The sequence below is a fragment of the Anser brachyrhynchus genome (genome assembly GCF_964034855.1).
Source record: "Anser brachyrhynchus genome assembly, chromosome: 9".
NCBI classification, from domain to species: Eukaryota; Metazoa; Chordata; class Aves; order Anseriformes; family Anatidae; genus Anser; species Anser brachyrhynchus.
In genome coordinates this window covers 10,022,455-10,045,395 of record NC_137703.1, presented here as the reverse complement: position 1 = coordinate 10,045,395, position 22,941 = coordinate 10,022,455, and the positions used below count along the sequence as shown (strand labels likewise).

The 22,941-nt window shown below is 51.5% G+C and overlaps 1 protein-coding gene across 3 annotated transcripts in view; it reads left to right on the top strand.

Annotated features, from left to right (window-relative positions):
* DIS3L2 (DIS3 like 3'-5' exoribonuclease 2) overlaps positions 1 to 22,941 on the top strand; it is a 192,312-nt gene that overhangs the window by 150,559 nt on the left and 18,812 nt on the right. For all 3 annotated transcript variants that reach the window (XM_080603837.1, XM_080603838.1, XM_080603839.1), the window contains one exon: positions 4,425 to 4,504. In XM_080603837.1, the coding sequence (XP_080459963.1) occupies positions 4,425 to 4,504 (80 nt within the window). The remainder of the gene's footprint in view (positions 1 to 4,424; positions 4,505 to 22,941) is intronic.

The window sequence follows — 22,941 nt, the reverse complement described above, 5'->3', positions numbered from 1 at the left end:
ATCACCATCACCTCGAGCCTGCAATATGCGCCACCAAACATTGCCGGGATCGGCCACGTGCTCTAAGTACATTCTCTTGCTCCGTCCACCAGTGGCCAGCCTGTGTGCCCACTCCTGTTCGGTACCATGGGTGCAATGCTCTCCTTCGCTGAGGGAACTACATCCAGCCCATCAAACTGCCTGGCCCTGTGAATTTCAGCGCCCTGCTCCTCTTCAATTTGGGTGTATTGCAATTGTGCCTGGTAGCGAGCGAGCCTATCCATCACCGTATCCTCGCAGATCCCAATTACTCCTTTTGACAGCTCTTATTCGTGCACCTCCCTATGCCTCTGACGTCTCAATTATTGATGGGGCTCGCCTGGGAGGCAGCACTGTGTTTGCAGCGTGGCTCTGTTCCAGCTCCCCTTCCCATCGAGTTCACGCACACACCACGCCGGGCGTCTCTTTATGTGCAGAGCTATCGGAGTGGAAAGGGATCTTTATTAGCATGTGAGCTTCGGGGCTACGCTACTGAAGGGGGCAGTGCAAGCCAAATCGCGCACAGCGCTGGGAAATTTCCTCTCCCCCTCCTCTCCCAGCAGAGCCCAGCAGTGTCCTGTAAAATTAAATGATCTCCTGTGTTTAATGCTGAAGATCCCTTCAGCTGACGAGCCTTCCTTGTGATGGGGTCACTCTGCACTTGCGTTTCTGTAGGAAAACTCAGTGCCCTCATTGTCCCCGCAGGCATCAAATCCTGTGTTTTGAACAACAGTGGCCTTTCCTTTGTCCTGGTATTTATTTGCTGGCTTTATGGCAAGTCTTTGCATTCTGACACACACACAAAAAGGAGCTTCAAAGCAGCCTGCAGTGTTGGAGCAATGCTGTCAAGTTGGTTAAGAGTTAGAGCTGTGCCAGAGGGAGTATTGCAAAAGCCTGTTTGGTTTGTAGGTCTCTGTCTGTCCGGGGGGCTCGGGATGTCTCGTGACATCGCTGCAGTGGAAGTGAGATTGGAGGAATGATAAAGTGGTCGATCAGCTCCTGACATCTCTCCAATCCTCAGCCTTGCCCTGCAACCTTCTGTAGTTCAGAAGTAAGCAGAAGTTTTGTGATGTGCTTAGTGAACAAAGGCAGAAGGAAAAGGCAGCTGCTGGAGGAGACGGGAACAGAAAGGAGCAGCAGCGCTGGGTGTGCAGAGAGCTGGCAGGAAAAGATGCTTGAGTTTTGTTCTCGGGGATCTGTGGTGGCAGGAAAAACCTGCGGAGCAGATCTTCCAAAGCACTGAGATGCTGGGGACATGAGCATCCTTGTAGCTGAACACAGCAGCGCAGACGTGGCCACGTGTCCAAGGATGGTCCGCGCAGGACTCAGCCTCCAGTGGCTCCAACAGCAGAGGGGACCCAACAGCACCGTGTTGGGTGGGTGTGGACAGCTTTAAGCTTACGAAGCAGTCCCTGCATCCCAGCTCGCCTCCTGGCAGTGCTCAGCTGGTCCTTCCCTCCCTGCCTCAGCCGCTCTGTGACAAGTTTTGCCCGTGGGCTCCGCTCTCCTTGCAGAGACCAAATGGCACCAAGCGAGCAGAGGCAGCCGGAGCGCCGCAGGTGGCACACGGCCAGAGCTTGGCTGGTCCTTCAGGAGTCGGTGTGACTCCTCGCCTGGATGTGACGGTCACAGCCCCTCCTGGCTGGCCGTGATGGGGCAGATCTATGGAAAAACAAGGTTTTGTGCATCAGCGACATCACGACTGCCTCGAGCTGCAGCCGCCGGGACAGAGCTTTAGTTGCCATCTCCGTGTGACAACCTGAGCCCGGCATTTCTCTGCTGGTCTTGTCACTGCAGGTGACAGCAGCATCCACCTGCCTGACAGCAGTGCCCCAGGCGGTCGAGGCACGTTTGGTCCCCGTTACACAGCCCTCAGCCCTTCCTGGCACTGGTGGGTAAGCAGAGAGGACGGAGCCTGCCAAGCAGGGTGTGTTGTATTTGTCTTTAATGCCATAGCCAGAGAAAGAAGGGTTAAAATAACAGAAAGCTGAAAACGCATTATCTTAGGGAACTGTGATCTTTTCTTTCTGGCTAGGCAGGATCCATGCGACCCTGTCCCCTCCAGATAGTGGAAAGGTCACCCTCCCGTACCTGATTCCCCCGGAGCTTTCCCTTGCAGCCTGTCCAAACAAGGCTGTTTTCCTTCCCAGCCCTTTTCCTTCCTTCCCGTCCCCCGGACTTGTCTCCTCGCACAGAGCTGCCTCTGGCCCTGAGTGCTGCAGGGGGCACGGAGCCCAGGTGGGCTGTAACCAAAGGTGTGTGGCTAGTGCAAGCCGAAAGGCCACTTAGCTGAGAGAGCTGTAAAGGAGAGGTTCAGGCAGTCCTCAGTTTGTCCCAGTCAGATCTTTTGATAAAAGTAGCCAAAGCGGCCCGATTTTGCACTTTCTTTTGTTTTTCTTCTCTGCAATGCGATGCCCTTCCCTCAGAGCACCGGGGCATGTGGAGCTGTGGCTGTGATAACTGCTGTCCCTTTTGGCTCAGACCTTCCTTCTGATACTCTAGTAGGAAAGCTTTGGAAAACCTGGCCCAGGAAAATGCCTTTGGGGAGTTCCCAGTCCCTCCTTCGGTTCCCTGACCCAGGGGGACTCCGGTTGTAGCCAAGTGACCTTTGCCTCTATCAAAGCAAGGTGATCACTCGCCTCTCTTGGGGAAATTGCTTGTTTCTTGCTGACCTCCTGCTCCTGTGGGGCATCTGTCGTGCACCGTCGGAGCATCTGGAGAGGCTGGAGCTGCTGCCTGGCTGCAGAGATGTCAAGTAAGACGAAACGTCCCCAGCTGGCCCCACTAGTCCTGCCTCAAACACCCTTCTCAGAGATGGGACTGAGGAATATGCCAAGCTGCAGAAGGTCAGAGCCTGCAGGAAGGCACAGACTGTGATACTTCTGTCGTGGACACATGCGAAGTGCAGGCATGTGTTACGTGCTGCTGCAGGGGTGTGTTTTGGGGTGGTTTACAGGGTTAGGGGCATGGAAGTCCCAGGAGATCAGCTGGGTTTGGCCTCAGCCTTGGACTTGGTTATTAAGTCAGTGACCAAGATGGTGAAGTTTTCCATGATTTCATGGTATGCAGTTTTATTTGGGTCAATGAGAGCACAGCGTATGACTTTGCTACCCTGTAGGGAAGGGAAAATTGGTGCACCATCTAATGATTCAGCACACGGGGTTTCTTAACAGCCTACGGGAGAAAGATGTTTTAATTCTGTGTTCATTCCTGAATAGGCTGTTAATTTGAGTTAGCAATTTCCTTGGACCCCAGAGGAGAGAGTCTGTGATCAAAACGAGCGGCTCAATACCGCTCCCTCCTCCTTTCCCTGTTTAGAAAGGCCGGGCTCATGCTAACAAACCTCTTTTGACTTTTAGCCTTTGCTGTGGTCTTCCCAGACCATTTCAAGTCCTGAAATGATCCAGCAGTGGTTATAGCCCCGCTGTTAATAGTCTGTCCCCCCAAAAAAGCTACAGCCCTCAGTGCGTAAAAACTGCAGCAACCTCCTCCGAAGGATGCTGCCCCTCTTACCCGACCTGCTCGCTCCTCCTGAGGGTCTGCAGCCCTTGTGCAGAGCACAGGGGCTGCACCTCGGGTCTGCAGGAACAGCCTGCCCTCCTCTCCCCTGGGGCCCAGCAGCATTCCCCTGGGGAAAGAGGCTCTGCTCCGCCGGGCCCCCTCTCGTGGGGGTCAGCCCCGAGCCGTTTTCCGGGCAGTTCAGCATGTAAAATCCTGAAGAAAAAGCCTCCCTGCAGAACCGCCCTGTGGAGAGAGGATTCATTTTTCCCCCTTAAATAAAAGGAGCCGAGGCTGTGCTTGAAATCCGAAAGCCCTTGCCGAACGCCTCCTTGGAGTGGCTTCCAGGTCCCATCACAGCCTCCTGCCGGACGCGGGGCCAAGCTGCAAACCCTTCTAACAGCTCTTTAATAACTCCGCGCAGAAGGAAAAATCTGTCACCTTTCCCTCTGTGGTTTCTCCTCTGTTCTAATGCGCTGGGGGAACGGGATGGAGCCGGGAAGGTTTTCAGAGAAAGGCTCGTGGGAACTGCAGCTGCCGATGGCGAGCGCTCGCTTCTCTGGTGTCTGAGGGCAACCGCAGCCGCTTTGGTGAGGGGCGGTGTGTGTGGGTGGGTTTGGAGGGGCGAGCCGTTATGACCCATGCATTTCAGAAGAACCACAAACACTTTAGAGTAACAAAGGGTGGAAAAAGCGAGAGGTTTCTGCAACGCATGTGACTTCGCCCTGAGGTTTGGAACCCCGCGCTATGTTCCAGGCCGCGGTGTTTGCGTGTCAGTCTCGGCGAGTTAGCTCTCTCCCACAAGCCTTGCTCGCAGTTGCTGTGATGACTGAGAACACAGCCTAAAATGTTGCTTTTTTTTTTTTTTTTCTCTCTCTCTTCTCGTTCCCCTCACCCCCTCTCTGCAGCTGAAGCTCTCGTTTACCTTGGACCAGGAGAGCGGGATGCCTCAAGGCTGTTATATCTATCAGTACCGGGACAGCAACAAGTAAGTCCCGCGGCAGATTGCACGCAGCAGATAGGGGAAGGTGCACCGAAAGGAATCTGCCCCGTGTTCTGGCACAGGGAGCACAGCTGCTTGTACCACTTAAAAGTAGATTAAAGCAGGCTTCAGGCTCGACCTGAAACTGGGAACAGCTCCTGTAAAACCAGCGCCTTTAAAATGCACAAGGCTCTGCAGCCCCTTCGTCCTGCAGTGTCTGAAAAAGCCAGACACTCCTTTTATTTGGTTAAAAGGCCAACACTTGGGTACAGAGGGCTCTGGCACCCAGCCAGCCTTTTCCCCGGGGTTGCTTTTTGCAGGGATGACACTGGGGGAGCGGGCTGGGGGTCAGCATCCACACCTGGGCAGCCCTCACCTCCGCTCAGCTACGGGGAGCCGCAGCAGCCTGTCCTCTCTGCTCAAGCTCACCTGTGGTTTCGCTGAGCGGCATTTCATTTGTGGGCACTATAGCAGCCACTTTTATAAGGTACCTTATGATGATATTCAAGCTTTGCATGCATTTGGAGCTGAGTCCTCCTTTTCCAGGTATTCTGCCTATTTTTGCTAGCCCCATTGTGAACTGGCACCCACGATGTTTTTATTTCAAATCACATTCTCATTGTCAAATCGATGGCAGCAGCACAGTTCAGGATATTTCTGTGTTCGTGCTGGGTTTCTTTGCATGAATACCATCATAAATCCATAACCGGTTACCTCCACCTATGTAGTTGTGCTTCTTGCCAGTTATTGCAGGCTAGCACAAAATAGGATGGTATATGAATTTGTCAATGAGTGCAACGCCCTGTAATTAGATCTGCGCTGAAATGCTGAGAAGAACAGCCCCGACAAGGAAGAAATAAATCTGCATGCGGCACCTAGCTCTTCCTAAGCTGGGAAATGTGTGCTTAAAAAAGAAAGGGGATCTTTTCTGGGAGAAGAGCACAAAGCCCTTCCTTCCCACCTGTGAGTCGGCAATTAGCGTGCAGTACCCGATCCCATTCCGACCACCTTGGCCCTGCAGGCATGAAGGAAAAGAGCTGCTATCTCCAGCACCACGAAGCCAGCAGGGAGACGTGCAGTTAAGTGCGAAAGCATAAAATCAACACGGGAAGAGCATTCGGTTTTGAGTGTTCATAAGGCAATAGTACACAATGGACAGCGAGGAGAAGAAAACCCCCAGACCTGGTAGGTTTTGTTAAGGCTGTTTATAGATCCCCTGTTTCTAATTGTGTGGGGTATATCTCAAAAATCAGGAGCCGTGTTTTCTGCCACATACCTTCCTCTCCCCAGGCTTGTGTGTGCGTTTTGTGCCATTGTTTGAGGAAACTCCTGGGCTGGGAGTGGAGCTGTTTTGTTTAAGCGCTAAGGCCAATAGCAATTCAGTTGGAGACGTTGATTTTAGCCATGAGTGGTCCAGCATGAGACAAAGTAGCTGCAGCATGTTGGCAGCTGTCGATGTAGAGATGTATGGCTGTGACCTGCATTTCTGGCAACCGGGGGAGCCAAGGCACCAGAGCGGTGCCAGCCAGGATCGTGCATTTGCAAAGCACGGTGCAGGCAGGATGAGTGCACTTGCGAGCAAACCCAAACCTTGTGCGTGCCTGACAAATCCAAATCATCATTACACCTCCCTGCAAGGTCCTGTATGTTGTGTTTTATAGCTGGCTTGCCCAAACCAGGGGCCTGGGGAGCAGGATATCCATTGCCAGGGAGAACCTTGCTGAATCTGAGCCCAGGCTTATCCCCTGTGCCCTGTGCATGCAGCCCTGGGGCTCGGAGGCTGCTCGTCCGACAGACTGAAGCGTGAAGGTCTGTGCTACAGCTGACGTATTCTTGCAGGTAAAACGCCCTTGAGCCAAACGTGTGCTCGGCTCCGGTTGTACCCTCAGTGATTTTGGAAGAGTTCACGTGCGCTGCACTTTTATGGCCACCAGAGCACTGCATTTAGGAACCTGATAGCGTACGAAGCATTGACTTGGTGCTGCTTTCCTCTCTCTCAGCCCAGCAGAGATCGTGTTTCTCCAGCACTGAGACTTTTACAGGGTTAATTTGGTATCCACAGAACAGCGTGGCAGTTGTCATGATACTTCTTCCTTAGCAATTTCCCAGGGTAAATTGTAGGGTTTGTGTTCTCACCAACCTGGTGAGGACTGAACAGCGCTGATCAGGACCCGAGGGGATAAGAGCTCTTCTGCGCTCTTTAAAAGATGCACCTAGAAGTTAAAGCACCGCAACATCTGTGCCTGCTCCACGTCTTGGAGCTGTGTCCAGCCCAGAGAAGACATGCTTAGTGACATGCTGTGCGTCCTGGCATGGCGAGGCTCTGTGCCACCATGGTCACCAGAGGAGTGTCCCTTCCCCTCCAGGTGGCAAATGCTGTTCCAAGCTGCAGCCAGACGGGGCCACCGGAGAACAGCGAATGCTGGCCTCTGCTCTCCGAACAAAGGGCCGGAGGTTGCTGAAAGCATAATTACAAGAGCAATTAAAATTTCTATCGCTTAGGCTAGAAGTGCAAGTACCATTCAGGCTCTTACAAGGGCAATCAATTGGAGTTTGTTCTTTTTGAAATGAAACCCTATCGAGGAATTCGCGCCTGCTCCCGGCAGCTTATCATCCCCTGCCTACCTGTAGCACTACGGCGCTGGGGAGACTGGTGTCAATGGTGCCTCCTCCCCAGCACAGTTCATGGGCAGGAGTTGCGTGAATGAATGCATCCTCATTCAGCAGAGCTGGTCTCGGCGTAGGCTCCAGGTCTGGGGGAGCTTTTGGTCTTTGGGAGCTTTGGACTGAGACTGGAAGAGGTGCTGAGCCTTCACCTGCTCTGCTCCCTGTCCCCTGCTGTGATATATTGGGACGTGATGGCAATAAATAGTCCCAGCAGAGGTGAAGGTGCAGCGCTTGGTCCTGTTTGAGGAGAGAGGTCGTCGCTGCCCACCCTGCAGTCAGGGGGAGACCAGGGGACATCTTTTTTCCTGTGCTTCCTGCTCAGACCCAGCCACTTCCCTCTCCGTGGCTGCCAGCCCTTTGAGCCTGCCTGGCCCCGGAGGAAATTACTTGACCTTACGCAGGAGAAAGCCATCTCCTTTCTCGTTTTTAAGCCATATTACTTAAATTCTCCTTAACGGGGATCAGTCAGGATAATCTACAGAAGACAGGGCTGCTGTACCTGGCTGCTTTGGGAAGGCTGTGACACGAGGGACAGCCTGGTGACAAGTGCACGGTGACATGCTGCACAGGAGCACGTTGTCAGCTGTCACGTTGCCCCAGAGCAGTCACAGGGAAGGCCAGCCTGGCCAGCCTTCCTGCAGCGTGGCTGCAGCACGGATCTGGTGTTTGGGCTGGGACTGGCTCGCTGCCACTCCCTCCCGCCCAGGCTGCACAGGATCCAGCGGCAGAACCCACCCAGGCAGTACAAGGTCATCAAGGCCATTTGCATCCACTTTGGCTCAGGAGTCCTGTCTTATGACACACAAACTCACTGATCCCAGCTTTAGGACTGCGATGCCAGCTGTGCTGAAGCAGTGCCTGGCACCTGAGTGTGGCTGATCCTGCTCTTGTAGGTTGCCAGGCAGTGGGAAGGATGAGATTGAGAAAGATTACGGGTAGTCATGGAACATTTCTTCCATCCCAACTACAGGAAAAGCCAAAGCCAACCTGAGATCCCCCTGGAAGTCTTCTGTCTGTGTCTAAGAAATAGGAAATCCTGTCTCCTCCGCGTTCACTATCGCTATCCAGACGCTTCTCTGGATCCCATCTCACTTCTGCTCACCTACCCACAGCAAACCTGACCCTTCAAGTGCCCTTCTCTGCCCCCCAAGACTCTCTAATCGCTGCCAGCTTCCTCAGATGATGCGGTGCTCATGGTCCCTGCCATCCCAGACACACCAAGGAGCTGCAAATCCCTGTCAAGATTCCTGTTACATGGGTCATATTTGCAGAACATTGTAATGCTTCCTCGTCCCCCGCTGATTCTCCTCTAGCATGGTTTTCGTGTTCCCTGAGCCTCCAGGTATTGTTTTCTTCTTCGGGTTTCTTCCTCATGCCAGGAGTGCCGTCTTTGCTGATATACCGGCCTGCTCCTCAACAACGAACTTCATTTTAATTCCTTGCTGCAGCTGGTTTTTGTGCGTGTGTGTGTCATGATTATGAATTCGCAGCGGGGGCTTTCATGTTCTCTTCGGAGTAATTTCTAAACCCAGAGGAGCAGCATCTTGCGTGGAACCACTTAGAGACCTCTTACAAAGGCAGCCTGGGAGTATTGATCATTTTTCCTCTCCAGGGACCCGGAGCGTTACGGATACAGCTGCTGTGCGGTGTAGCCACTTGCGGGCAGCACCACACAACTCTTGAGGATGAGAAGTGAAAAATAGCTCCAGCTGATAGGAAAAGTGGTGCCCCCTTTTATATAGAGATCAATGATGCCTGGTACATTGGATTATCACTTAAAACACCAGGACTTCAAATGCCAGGGTGCATGCACTCCTGATGCTGACAGGTTAGTGATGTATAATGTTGTTTGGGTTACCAACCGAGCTCCTCTCTGCAATCTTTTCATAAGGTGAATATAATATCTGCAGTGATGTACCCAATGTTACATCAGGAGAGCCAGCCTATAATTATGCTTGAATTGTTTGAACGGGTTATTTGTCACTAGCACATTAGCTCACTCCATTTAGTGCTACCAGCCAGGGCTGCGGCAGGCTTGGTGTAAACAGAGCTTGGGTGGAGGTTTTGGTGTTTGTTTGTTTGTTTTAATACGGAAAAGCAGAATTTATTTGGGTTTATTCTTTTTTTTTTTTTTTTTTCTAGGAGAGCTATTCAGTGGGAGTGCTAGGAACAAAATATGTAAACCAGCTGACACAGCACAACTGATTTGTTTTCAGATGTAGCTCCCAGGTGTACACCTCATGTTGGACTTTAGCATGGACCTGGTGGGTTTGTAGTGAGCTGGCAGGTTTTTCCCAGTCTGTTTTGTGTTTTTTTTATTTATTATTGTTTTGAGGAATTGAGTCTTGCGGAGTGGGGTGTTTGTGCAAAGAACTGCTGCACAGCTCACACAGTCATTGGGTACCCGACCTGCCTTGCTGCACGTTTTTTTCATGGCATGCGTCCCTGCAAAGCAGGGTATTGGTGTAAAGCAAGCAACTGCCTCTCCTGCTGGCACCTGGTTTTCTCGTTAGTGGTATGTACGCTGCCCTGTTCTGACCCGCATGGCTCAGGGAAATCTCTGAAGGCGGCATCTTGTCTTGTTTGTCTTGTCGCAGGCAGGGATTTCATGGGGGAAATCCATGTACTTGTAATCCCTTGACATCTCGGGCTTGGATGGATGCTGTCCAGTACCAATTATTCACCTGAAGCTTATGAAATGCCTTGTTTAGATTTCAGATCAAAATAAAATTAATTCAATTTCTAAAAGTTGCTTTGCCAGCTCATGTCAAATTCTCTGTGGTGGAAATTTCACCTTAGGGTGCCCTGTTGGGCAAGCTGGCTTAGCTGGGGCAAGGCATGTCCAGCTGCCCTGCACTTCTGTGCCTGACCCTGGCCTCAACTCTGCACATCACTAGGATTTTGCACCCATTTCCTAAGACTTGTTGTGTTGCAGGTAGCTGCACTGCCCTGTGACTCTTTCCTGGCAAGCTGTGGTAGGGTTTAGCCGTGTTTGGAGGCCATGAGAAAGCATCGGGGGCAACTGGAGTTAACTAAGCCTGTATTTTCTTTGCTGAGAAGGAAGAATACCACTTGGGTTGTAACTAGCCCCTGCATTTGAGACTAATCCAGCCTACTCCGGGCTTACAGCACTACCAAGATCTAGTGGAAGGTGTTCCTGCGTGGATGAGAATGGGAGTGGAAGCAAAACGCAAGCCGGGACATGAGTTGGCGCTGCAGAGGAGATATACTCTACCGAGCCAGTGACTAATCAGGATGGAGTTTTTCTTTTGATACCGTGTCTTGTTATTTGTTTGACTTTTCAGTGGCAAACTTTGTCCGAGTCGGCAGGTGATGGGGATGCTTCACCTGCCAAAGAGTAAACACTGGAGTTGGCCAGGCGAGGCTGGGAAGTGAGTGTGTCACCGAACGTGGAGATCAACCAGTGCTCCTTGTTTTGGCGTAGGTCCAGCGTGGGCTACATCGTCCCGGAGAGCCAGTCTGCATGTTGACCTTTAAAACTCCGAAAGACACGTAATCCTTCCTGCCTTAAGGATACGTGCCCGGCTTTCCGTATGCCACAGCCACAGACTGCTGGGGCACGCTGCGAAATTGTGTTTGTCACCCAAGGCGCTGAGCAGAAGGGAGTTTTCTTTCCCTGCAGAAGGGACCCTATGGACATTTCGAGGTGGAAGAAGGGTTCTTACAAAGGGCTCTGCCCAAGGTGCTACTTAGCTGCTTTTCTCAATGCAGACCTGTCTCCTCCTCCTCCTGCCACCCAGCTACTTTAATAATGGGTTGCCAGCCCTTCAGTGCTGTAGAAATAGTAACTGCCAGCTCCTTGGCGTGCTGCTGTGGTGTGGGGGCTGCAGACGGCAAAGGTGGCCAAGGAAACCTGCCTTTCCCCCGTGTGAGCAGGTGGGATTTGAAGATGATGTGACCCCTTCCAAACAAACGCTTGAAGCTTTCCCTGATGCCACAAAGCCCACGTGTACCAGTAGATGTCTCTCTAAATCCCCATGGGGTACCAGGACAGTTGGTGTGTTCTCCTGTTCTCCAGGGAGGGGAAGGACTGGGTTCCCAAACCCCGGCCAGGTGTGTAAGCTCCCTGCTCTGCCCCTGCTCTCCCTGGTTTAACTGGGAGTCGTTTTTTTCCCCTGTGTCAGCGTGCTCACTTGGTGAGGAGCTGCAAAACCTCCTTGTCCGTGATAGGTGTCTGGGTATTCAGTGGCAGTCAAGTAGGTGAGAAAATCAGCTGCAATTGTGCCTGAGTCAGAGATGCTGTCTCCATGTGTCATCCCTGGAGATCTGTTTACATAGCCATTTGCTTAACAATATGTTTGGAAGCCCTCAGTACCATTTCGGCACCATTTCCCTGGTCTATATATGTCTGTTTAATGCCCAAGGCAGTGAGCTATATCTGAGCTACAATTGCTAACCTATAAAAAATGTGAATTTTTTTTTTCAGTGGCACTGTATCAGACAAGTCCCTGATTAGCCCTTAGGTATGTGGGAGAGGGCAGGACGTGGGGAAAAAGCAAACATCCTCCTTCCACAAGAAGTCCCTCTCACTTTTACCTTGAACATAGGTTGCTGGCTTGACTGTGTGTCCGGGAAGGTCCTCTCCTGAGCTGAGATCTGGCTAGAGAATCACCAGGCACCCTAACCATCCCTCTCCCAGCAGGGTTTCTAGGCATATCTTTAATTACAGATTCAGAAAACAGCCCCTTTTTTTGGCTTAGTCTGTGTCCTTGAATGCACAGTCACGGTACAGAGCGGCTTCCCTGGGTCCGGGTTTTGCTGTGCACTTCCCTCTGTGCCGTTACAAGCAGGGAGCGCTGGGAGCAGCAGGCAAGGGCACGTGCTGTGCCTTCTCCTGTTGCTTAGGATGTGCTTTAGGTCCAAATGATGCAAAGTTACATGTAGTGTCAGGCAGTGAAGTAAGAACAAGGACGATGAATAGGATGCTGAGTACACCGAACAGGCATTGTGCTGGCAGTGCTGACGCTCTGTTTGGAGAGAGACCTTCCCGTCCCCCTCGCCAGCCTGCTGTTTGATCTCTGCTTTCTGTCTCGAGAGAGCAAGGGCTTTTGGTTTGCTGCGGGCAGGACCTCTCCGGTCTGTTCAGCACTAAGCACTGCCATTCCTCGGGGGACCTGCAGTGTAAGCTGGAGCAACTGGGTGGATTGTCGGCCAGCTGGGATTGCTCTCTCTCAAAGAGCTACTGGCTGTAAGCTGGAGCATTCAGTCTAGAAGTAAAGCACACAATGAAAGCAAGAGAGATTAACCACTGGCAAAGCATCCCAAGAGAACACCAGGGAATTCTCCCTCTCTCAAGGACAAGTGCGCTTCTGGAAGATGTTTTAGACCCTACAGGCCAGCGGATTTCCCAGAGCAGCAGTGACCTGAAGCCCTCCAGGCTCTGCAGGTCAGCTTCTGTCATAATCCTCTGCGTCTTAAAGTCCTGGCACACAGCTGCAGTCAGGGTAAGGGACCAGCTTAGCACTGATACCGCTCACTTCTTTGCAAAGCTGGGTTTTGCCAGCTGCTGTGTCTGGAAGTACAGGGCGTTTGCTTTGAGTCCCGGTCTCTCCCCGTGTAGTCTGCCAAGCTGGCATCCAACATAACCTTATTGCTTGGAATGATGTCCTTGCAAATCAAAAGGTGAGAGAGGAAGCCTCTCTCCTTACCTCCTCCCGAGCAGCAGGGGTGAGTGGTTTTACTTTACTGCCATCCTTTGCTCTGGATCCTGCTGCTTTTTCAACTGTTTTTTTTCAAAGTTCAGAGCAGCTAAATCAATCCATCGATGGACTCTGTTCCCTCCACACCTTCATGCTTCTGCATCAAGAAAAAGAGCTTCATATCTTAAGCATGTTTTGTGTGCTGTGTCGAGGTCACCCTGAATGGGGTTCCCGTTACAGCTCAGCACTTTCACCTCTTCCAATTAGCCATGCATTAGTCAAGCTGGAGCCTAATGGCTTTGGCTTTGCCAGTACTGTCTGAAACATTCACAGCGATTTAAGAGGATTTGGGCACCACTTCCTTTCAAGTTAATGGAAAGATCTTGCTTGGAAGGAATCTGCTTGAGGATCGGCGTGTACTTTGCATTAATGTTTCCATTAATTTTAATGGGAGATGGTCCTAAATTCCTCGGATCAGCTTTGAACATCTTAAATTTTGTGTCCTTCACCTGTCTCATCTAAAATGGGGCTGATGAGCAGAAATGCTCTTAGCTGAGCAGTATCATTATTGGCCAAGGTGTCCTGCAAGTTTTTCTGCCTCTGCCTTCTCTGGAAACGTCCCGTTGTCTGGTGACCCCACTGGGCTGCTCACAGCTCACTGCACACGGAGTTAGCAGGTCCAGGGTCTGCTCCCAGCGCAGAGGTTGTCTTCTGGCGTTGATCCCGTGAGCAGAACAACTCCACATCCCCTGCTTCCCCTCCCTCTCTCCTTGCTCTCTGCCCTCCTGCTCCTCTGAACACAGCAGTGGTTAACTGCTACTGAGCATCTCTTGCTGGTCAGCTCGCTGCTTGCTCGTGCCTCCTGGGCTGCTTGTAGACATTTGCTTCTGTCTCTTGACTGAGCTGAGCTGAGATCGACATCCCGACTGCTCATCACGTTCCCTATCCCTTGGTGAAAGCCAGCCCTGGCAGTGCTCTTGTACGTGCTGGATCTCCGACATAACCTCATTTTGCTGACATCCCGGTTCATTTAGGAAAGGAGTAGAAGCAGACCCTGATCTCCTCAGCGTAATCGGGTTAGCAAGCAGCTGCACGTGCACTTGTCCTGGCAGCTAAGAAAGGCCCCACTGGTGTAGCCCTGCTGTCTGTGCAGCCCGACATCCTCCCGACAGCAGGCAGCAATGACTGGTCGAGGCAGCTGTGTAAGAACAGGGGCAGGACTGATCCTTCCCCAGGGTCTGCCCTGCGGACATCCAGAGGTGCTTTATACTGAAGAGAGATCTGCAGGCGGGTAAGGGGGAGGTGGGCTGCCAGCTGTCAGGGCACGGGGACGTGCAGCAGCCCCCAGGGCAGCAAACAGCACACGAATTGCACTGGGCACCTGCACTGATGGAGCGTTTGAGGAGCTGAAGTCCTCAATGTGTTCGTGATACAGGTAAACACGCTGGTGCCCAGGGCATGGAAGTGTCCTTTGGAAGAACCACGTGCACCTAGAGAAGCGGAGAGGCAGCTCTGTTGCAGTGTAGGGCTGGGCACGAGTTTGCAGGCTAAGGATGAGCTGGCAGGGTCCGTGTTACCCAAAGAGATCTGCTGTGAACTGTTGGCAGGGTAGAGCTGAGAGGCTGTGCAGAGGGCTGCCCGTCACTCCCCCCTCGGCCAGCCCAGGGTCAGCTCCAGCCCCCAGCAATTAGCGAGACGGATTGAATTGAGATTGATCTGTCTAGTTGCGCAGAGCGAGGCGACTCCAGCAAGAAATTTCTCCTCTCCCTCTGTCTCCACGTTAAAAGGAAGGAGACCTTGTCAGATTTCTGGATAAATGGGAAGTGCAGGGCAAGATGGAAATAAATGTTGTGCTAATGCGTAGGAAGAATCATTTGGACAGAGAGACATCATTGATATGGCCAGGCTGCAGCTGATCTGCATCACTCTGCTGAAAATTGTGCCTTGTGGTACAGCCGCTGCAAAAGGCAGCATTCAGCGAGGTCTCTGCTATTCACTGTGTGCTTGCAGCATGTTGCAGGGGAGCGCAGAGACGCAGGGTCTGGTTCAAAGTAGGAGTTTAAAGCATCTGTAGCAGCCTGGACCGGCGCAGCGATGCCTGCTGCAGGGGATTTGTCGGAGCTGCCTCCTGGGCAACTTGGATTCAGCTGGAAAACTGGGCAGGATATTTGGAAGCAGGGCTGTTAGCCCTGAAGAGTTCAGTGGTCTGAGTCCCAGCACGGCTCCTCGAGCTGTTCCACTCACCAAGGAGCACCTCTTGTACCTGGAGTGCTCACTTTTTGAAGGACCCCCCAAGCAGGCAGCCCACAGGGTAAGGCAGAGCACAGCCCCTCTGGAAAGCAGACAGATGAAGGATGCTTGTCCCAAGACCCACGGTGGGTGCAGCCATCCCAGAGCTCCCAAACACGCACAGGGATGCTCTCTTAGGTGGCAGAGGGATGCTGCTTTGTGTGTGTTTACCCAGGGCTTTCATCTGCGCAGTGCCAGCACGAGAGCCGCTGCTTGTACTTGACAGCTCAGCTATTGTTGCAAAGTATGATTTAATAGCAAGACTTGATTACAACATGCAAATGTAGCTGCTGGGGGACTATCTCAGAGGTTTGTGGAGATTAGCTGTTAAATTGGCCAGTGCAAAAACATTATTAAGCAGAGAATATAATTACTCATCTTGTGCTTCTGTATTGTATGGAAGAGACAGATTTGTTTAAAAGCCAGCAAGTCCTATACAGAGAAAAGACTTGTGTAAATGCCACATCATGTACTACTGTATGTTGCAGCGTATTTTATTAGAGAAGCAATACTTAATAACAACATTTGGGAACATGTGGAAAGAATCCATTATATTATCCTGCATCGTAAAAGCAAACCTAATGCCTGTTCTGGGTGAAGGCTGTGCAGATATTGAAACATCTCCTTTCGGTGGAGGTTGATTGCTTTTATGGAGATTGTATCGTATGGATATAAACAAATCCAGCACTTGATGTGGAATCTAGGAGCAGGGTTTTAGACTCAGGCATCTATCTTCCCTCTGCGTGTGTTCCCTCTGAAATGCATCAAGGTTCCCATTAACACCTTAAACGTGGAAAGTAGGATTAAAGGGAGACTGTCAGCACATGGGAAATGAAAATCTAGGTGTGCGCTTGCTGTTAGTTCTTACCTTTCAGTCCTAGAGTAGTGTACGGGGCTCCTAGAATAAAAGCTCACGTGTGCGGGAGGATGTGGAGGGAGGGTTGAGGCGTGGGGGGTTTGTTAGTGCTGCAGACCTGGTTTTCAGAGCACGTTGGGGTTTGGGGATTTCCTCCTGCCCCCAGGGTGCTGGTGGCAGGGGCTGGGCTTGCAGGGAGCGCTGCAGTGGCAGGGCTGTGTCCCTGGCAGCCGGGTGTCCTGCTCGGGGATTTGGCTGCCAGCAGCTTTGGTGGGGACGGGGATGGTTTTTGGCAGGGAGCTGAGGGCAGGTCCTGAGCCTCTACACACTTGAACCGTCACACATGCAGGAAGCCCGTGCGTGGCAGCTGGATTTAAAAATATATTGGGCTCCTCAAAGTTCCAGATGATTTCAGTAAAATATGTAACAGAGGAGGGCTGAGTTAGAGGAACAGCTGGTTGGTAATGGAGCATGGCTTCTGCCAGTCACAAGTGGTGATACGGGGAGCAGGGGGATGCTCGTGGGGCAATCCTGCTGTGCCCCAGCGGTGGCTGCTCACTGCTGATTGATGTCACTGGACGTTTCCCCTCCGGCATCTCGTGCCTCTCACCAGATGTTCTGCCCAGGCTTCGCCTGTCTAGGCAGGAGGAAGTACCCTGCTTAGATAAAGACTTCCAGGGGTTTTGATGAGAAACTCTTCTCTGTCCTTTTGTTGCAGCTCAAGAGCGTTTTGTACCCCAGTAATTGCTCCCCAGGCTGGTTCCTGTGTGACTCGGAGCAGAATGCAGAGCTGCCACGGGCTGCTGGTGCGTGAATCGCAGCATCCCGGCACAATCTGTCCAAATCGCTGCAAATTTGAATTCGCAGCCAGCCCTGCTTTCTCCTTCACTACGTGTCTGTGCACACACACAGGCACGCCGCCGTGTTCCTTACCTGCTGTATACTGTCTGTTTGTCGTGGCTGGAGCTGTCAGCTCTTCCAGGCAGCGCGGTGGGGGAACGACTGCCCTGCTTGTGACCGGGTTGGGTTTGGCTGGGAGCCACAAAGCACCTGAAGCAGGATCCTGCATCTCCTCCGTGCCTCTGGGGCAGCCAGGAAGAGCTCTGACTGCATCCTCGCAGCAGCATCTCTCTGGTTTTGTTATCCCCTGGCAAAGGGTAATCCTAAAAATACCTGCGAGAGGTTGCAAGCCAAGAGTGTCAGAGAGGGCAGCTCTGCAAATGTCCTCTGTGACCGGGGAAGGGAGAATGACGCATCTCATCACCAAGCATGAAGGGACGGTGTCTGCAGCCAGCAGCGCACGTGGGTAGGAGCAGAGGCTGGGTGTCTGCAGGGGAGTTCAGCTAAGGTTGGCTCAGTTGCCCTCGGTTGCCCTCAGTTGCCCTCAGGTTGCCCTGCTGGCAGCGGGGCAGGAGGGAACACGGTCAATGGGTGCCAAGTCCAAGAGCACAGGGTGGTGTGGTGCGGGCTGAAACGCTGGTCTAGGGCACACTTAGTCCCCATGCAGGCACGTCTTGTCTACAGTAGATTTCTTACAGTGATCTTTGACAGTTTGTACTGAAGCCAAACAGTGGGAGAAGCTGTATAGCAATATTTCACAACAACTTTGGCCCAGCTACACGAGGGCTGAGTGTACGCAAGCTGTTCTTATCTCCCTAACCAACACATACACACTTTTAACATGCAGATCCGATCAGTGATCAGTCCTGATAAAGGCAATAAACTTCCTGCGGTGGTAGCGTTACGGTAGCGCTCCCTGATAGCCAGGCAGAGGAAGCAGACGCAGTGCATTCACCTGTTAAGCCCCCTTTTTCATGTGTGCACAGCTTGGATGTACAACAGATGTGTCTGTTAAGTGGTCATTAACCAGATCTCAGAGTCTGCATTGCAAGAAGTCATTTGTGTAATCCTCTTCTCTGGCAGCATTGATACTGCCTGTGCAAGATGGCTGCAGACTGGGGTGCTGTAGGAAGAGTTGCGCTAGCTCTTCATGAACGATGAAGTTTTACTGCATTGAGCTGAACAGCACAATCTGAGGCAAAACCTGCTCGTGACAGGTCCTAAGAGTTCGCCACTGCTTCTCTGAAACCCTGGGCTGGAGTAGGGCTGTGATAATTAATGGAGGTTAAAGTCCTCCTGCTGTCTGGGAGCTGGTTGGAAATGGAAAAGAAGAACCTGTCACAATTGTGACTGGCTCTGAACTGCTGTCAGGCTCTCCTCCTTCCCTTCCCCTGCCCCAAGTGGAAAATCGTATTGGAAAGCAGCAGTGAGAGCACTTAAATCTTTCCACAGTTCATTTCAAGCTCCCTTTCTTCTTCCCAGCCATTCCCAGGCCAGTTTGGGGCGCGGATGGGAGACTGCGTCTCTGGCTGCAACTTGCAGGATGTTAAATAACAATGGGAGAGTGGCTTTCACAGGCCATGCGGTGTGCCTGAGCTGCACGTACCAGAAGCTGCATTTCCCATGCCTTGACGTTCAGCCCGTCCACGCATCACTTCTTTCAGTACAAGCTCTGTCTCGGTGTGTTGTGGAGCAAGCCGAAACGGGGTTGGAGCCACTCCTGCTGCAGAAGGACACACTCGGAAGCTGCTGCTCTCCTGACAGCAGTAAGTGAGCATGGGAAATGTGGGCAATAGCAGACGCTGTTGTACCCCCTGAGGTGGGTTACCAGGTTCATGTAAGCCCTGCCCTTTCCTGGGTACGTGGACTGTGTGCTTTAACTGGCACGAGACCCCTTTCTCTCAACACCTCTTGGCACAGTCACGTTGGTGCTGCAGGCAGTGGTTGTTGGTGGTTTTGTTCCCTGCTGAACCTGGCCAGTGAAGAGTGTCTGATGGAGCTTCACTGGCCTCCTCCTGAATTGACTTATCCATCCGTTGGAATAAACCCCCAAACCTTTTGCTCTGATGCTGTTGAACAACTCTTGATAGATCCGGGCAGCTTTTTGGTGTCATCCTCCAGGAAAGAGATGGCACTGCATTTGGCTTCCCCAGGGGCTCCATGTGTTCTCACCTATGTGACCAGAGCATCAGGGACCTTCTAGGGGGCAGCAGGCACCTTGTGGTGGCCCCTTGTTCTTCTCCCATCCCACGGTGTTTTCAGGGGACGGAGAAGGGCCCTCTCTGCTCAGTCTGAGCTTGGAAGGTGCAGCGCGCTCCAGCCCTGTGGGCTGTGTCAGGCTGGCACTACTCAGATTTGCAAATGGTTGTCCCAATGGGTAGATCTGGTGGCCAAAGAGAGGTTGAGGATCTGAGTTGCTCCCATTTGACTGCCGAGTATGAAGGCACGATAAGCTGGGTTGCCAGGCAGGAATGTGGCTGGCTGGGATCTGACCGCCATTAGGACCTGAGTCACTCACTGAGTGAGTGAATTGTGAGGATGTGAGCCATCCTCACAATTCCAACAGCAAGGTCTTCGCAGGTGACTTTCCGTGGTGATTCCCAGTGTGGTCTGGCACATCCGGGCACTGGGAAAGGGGAGGGCAGTGCCATCCAATGCAGGATGGAGGCGTAGAAACAAAAGGCAGATTTAACATTGTGCTTCCTTCTTCTAGACATACGGAGGTACCCTGTTCATTCAAGGGTTAAGCTGTCTTAAGAGATGCAGCACCCAGGGCCAGGTATCTGTCAGGCCTGGACTGGAGGCTCGCCAAGACATGGGGATATATGGTTTTATTTCTGTTTTGTCATGTGGAGATTACTATGCAATGTCTGTAGGACAAGAAAGCTCTGGGGCATCTTAGGATATGCCCCGTGCTCCGAAAGAGCTTGTTGTTTTGGCTTTGCAACACTCATATGCAAAGGCAAGATTTGATGCCTGAAGTGCTCCTTTTCCAAGGATTAAAAGGCACTGGCAAGGCTCTGCAAGATGACTGTATTGCAAATCTTATCATGATCCAGTGCTGAGATCCGTTGGTTTCAGCAGCACAAATGTGCTGACAGATCTGTGTGTCTGCTTTTTGGTGATGATAGATTTTTTTCAGAAGGTTGATCTGCGCCGCTGAACTCTGGTCGTAGCTCCCAAGCTTCCAGCTCTGATGCCTGGAAGGTGGCATTGCAAGGGCTCTTCTTCATCACACGTGTGTCCTTCGTTTTAACCAAACTTCCTCTGAACCGGTAAAACCCTGGCCCAAAGGAGCAGTTTCAGAGTGTTGTCATGGACTTAGCTTTGGTTCCTTTGCCCTCAGATGCAGCCGAGTGACCCACATGAGGCAGTGGAGGAAGCAGCAGGAGTAACCAGGTTAGCTCTCCGGTTGTGCCAGCCAGGGGCTGAGACATTTGCTGTCTTCACCCAGCGGCGTGTAAGGTTTTGCAGATCTTGGTGTGAATAGAGCTTGTTCTCTCTTTTATATGATCTCAAGAGAGTGCGAAACAAAGTCCTTTCTTACCCATCCAACTCTGCAGAGTCGTCATATCCATCTCTGGCCTTTAAGGAGATGATTCTTCCTTGCGTACAGCAAAAGGTCCCAGGACATCCTTCCTTAAGCTGTTGTAGTCTCATTGAAGCTACCTCATCTGTCCGTCTGTCTGTATGTAGCTCTAGCTGGAGAGGAGCAGATCTCTGTCACTACAACTGTTCACCCTCCTCTTGCACTTCTCTGGCAGCGAGCGTGCTGTGGAATGCCTGCTCCCATGCTGCTTGGCTTTCTCTGTTGTGTGCTGAACTTCAAGAGGATGATTAGCCATTTCTTCTCAACCCCATTGCGTAAATGAGGCTAATTTCAGCCTGCCGTGATGTGCGGGCTTGCTGGAACGTGACTGTAAATCCAGGCCTGAACATTTTCTTATAATGGACGGGGTGGCGATATTGCATTGCTGCCTTTAACCTCAGGCTGTCCTCAGACCAAGCCAGACTCTTCACAGCCCCGTGCCAATAAATCAAGTAACTTTTGAATCAATGCACGTAAAAGTCAAGGGAGAGAAGTTACAGATGGAAAAGACCTATCGTACCTTGAGCCTGTCCTGCTGCAGAGGGGATGAGGCACTGTTGGGAATTTGCGACGTTGCTCCAGGCCTGCCTACTGAGGCCAGGCAGGGTGAGAGTCGTGCCTGGGGGAGATGTGGGGTCGGGGGAGATTGCCTGAGTTTCCTACAGCTTTTCCATCCTGCTCATCTCTTTGCATTTCATTCCCTTGGCTATATTTTTGGGAAAGAAAACTGTTGTTGGTTGTATGTTCAATAAACCTGATATGTTAGTTCTCCTGCTCATTGTTTTTCACTCAGGGCTATGCCTGACTTTTCTTTAGAAGCATGTTTTTCTCACCTAATATTTAGTTTAAGATTGTAGGAGCTGGATGTAAAACCTTCTGGGACGTTTTAATCTGCCAAGAGGCTGCCTGAAAACAGAAGTTATCCAGCGTATTTCAGTAGTCCCTGTTTAGAAAACAGCACGCCCCAAATCCTGTGTTGCCCCTTTGCCTTTCATCCCCTTGCCAACTATTGTCGGTTGTTTTAACCCCGATCTGGTGTCCATGTCCCGTGTACCTTGCTCCCCTCCCCTTAGGGTTTCCATGTCTTTGAAAGTCTTGGTAACCAGAGCGTTCGTGTGTTGTGCTTTGCGATCATTTCAGACCAAGAATAATACGCCCGGAGCCAGCTGGATCCCTCAGTCCATATTGATACAACTATTCCCCTTAACCTGCCCACACTCAGTGCTACAACTGCAAATCTGAGGTCGGAAAGGAGCAGTGATGGACAGCACTGTGAGCCCTGCTGCACGGCCACGGCCCTGCCTGGAAAGCAGCCCCAGCAGCGCGCCCCACAGCCGGCAGCAGATGTATCTGGGTGCCTGCTGGGGACCTCGTGAGGTTGAACATGTTTTCCTGACATGGATCTTCTCAGAACTGGTGGTCCTGGTGGTTGCTTTAATTCCCTTGATCTGCAGCCAGTCTCTCCTGAGAAATCGTCTCAGGCAAGGCCCTTGCTAAAGGTTGGCCAGTCTGGGTGATGGCTCCTCCTGGAGTTCTTTACCTATAAGCCCAAACAACACTTAGAAGCGTGGTTAAGAACTGGATCAAGGACCCAGAAGGGCTGTGAGGTAGTTATCCTTGGAGATTGCTAGAACTCAAGTGGAAAAAGCCGATCTGATCCAACTTTGAAGTTATCCTGCATTGAGCAGGAGGTTGGACCTGAAGTGCAGAACAAAAGAGAGGATACGTAGCAAGTCACTGCCTGGTTTTCACTTCATGAACATCAGGGGAGACACGTTGGGTCGTTGTGCCACCTCTGCCTTTGGCTGCCAGATTATTTAGGTTACTGTGCATGATTTTGGTCTTCTACATTTTTTTTGGCTTGCTTTTGTTGTTCAGTTCTTCATGAGCTTTTGCAGGCTTACTTGTTTGTCCCTGGGTCACACCCAGGTTGGTAGATGGATGCTCCCCCCAGTCACTGGCCATCTCTGGGTATGCTTCCAGTCTGGGATGTTCATCCCAACTTTATTTCCCACTTGTCCATAAGTTTGTTTCATGCTTTGGAAGTAATCAACTCTTTAGTGTCAGGTGAGCTGGGAAAAAGCATAGCCAAAGACTCAAAGGAGAAATACATGTAGGGTGTAAGTCTCCTTAGCTGCAATGGCTGGTAGAGCATTAGGTGATGGGGGGACATGGTACAGGGAGGCCGGTTCTAGCAGCCGGTGACTCCCTGGGGCACTATCAGTTCGCCAGGTGATTAACTGTTTGTTTCTCCCTTAATGAAAATTTGTCTCAGATTAAAGCACTGTAATAGAAAGCTCAGGATCTGGAGCAGTCCCAAGTGTAGGTTAATATTTACAAGCTATCAGCTTCTGGTTTTATCTCCAACCCTTGCTAGCACAGAGATAAAATCCTTTTAAAAATTGCTTGTGATCTTTCTGGTTCATGACATGGTGTTAGTAAGACACTTTCCATATGAAACTGGTAAATGTCTTAATGGAAATGTAAGTTTTTCTCATCCTTTCAGGGGCCAGTAACAGATGAGGAGCCCCCTACGTACAAG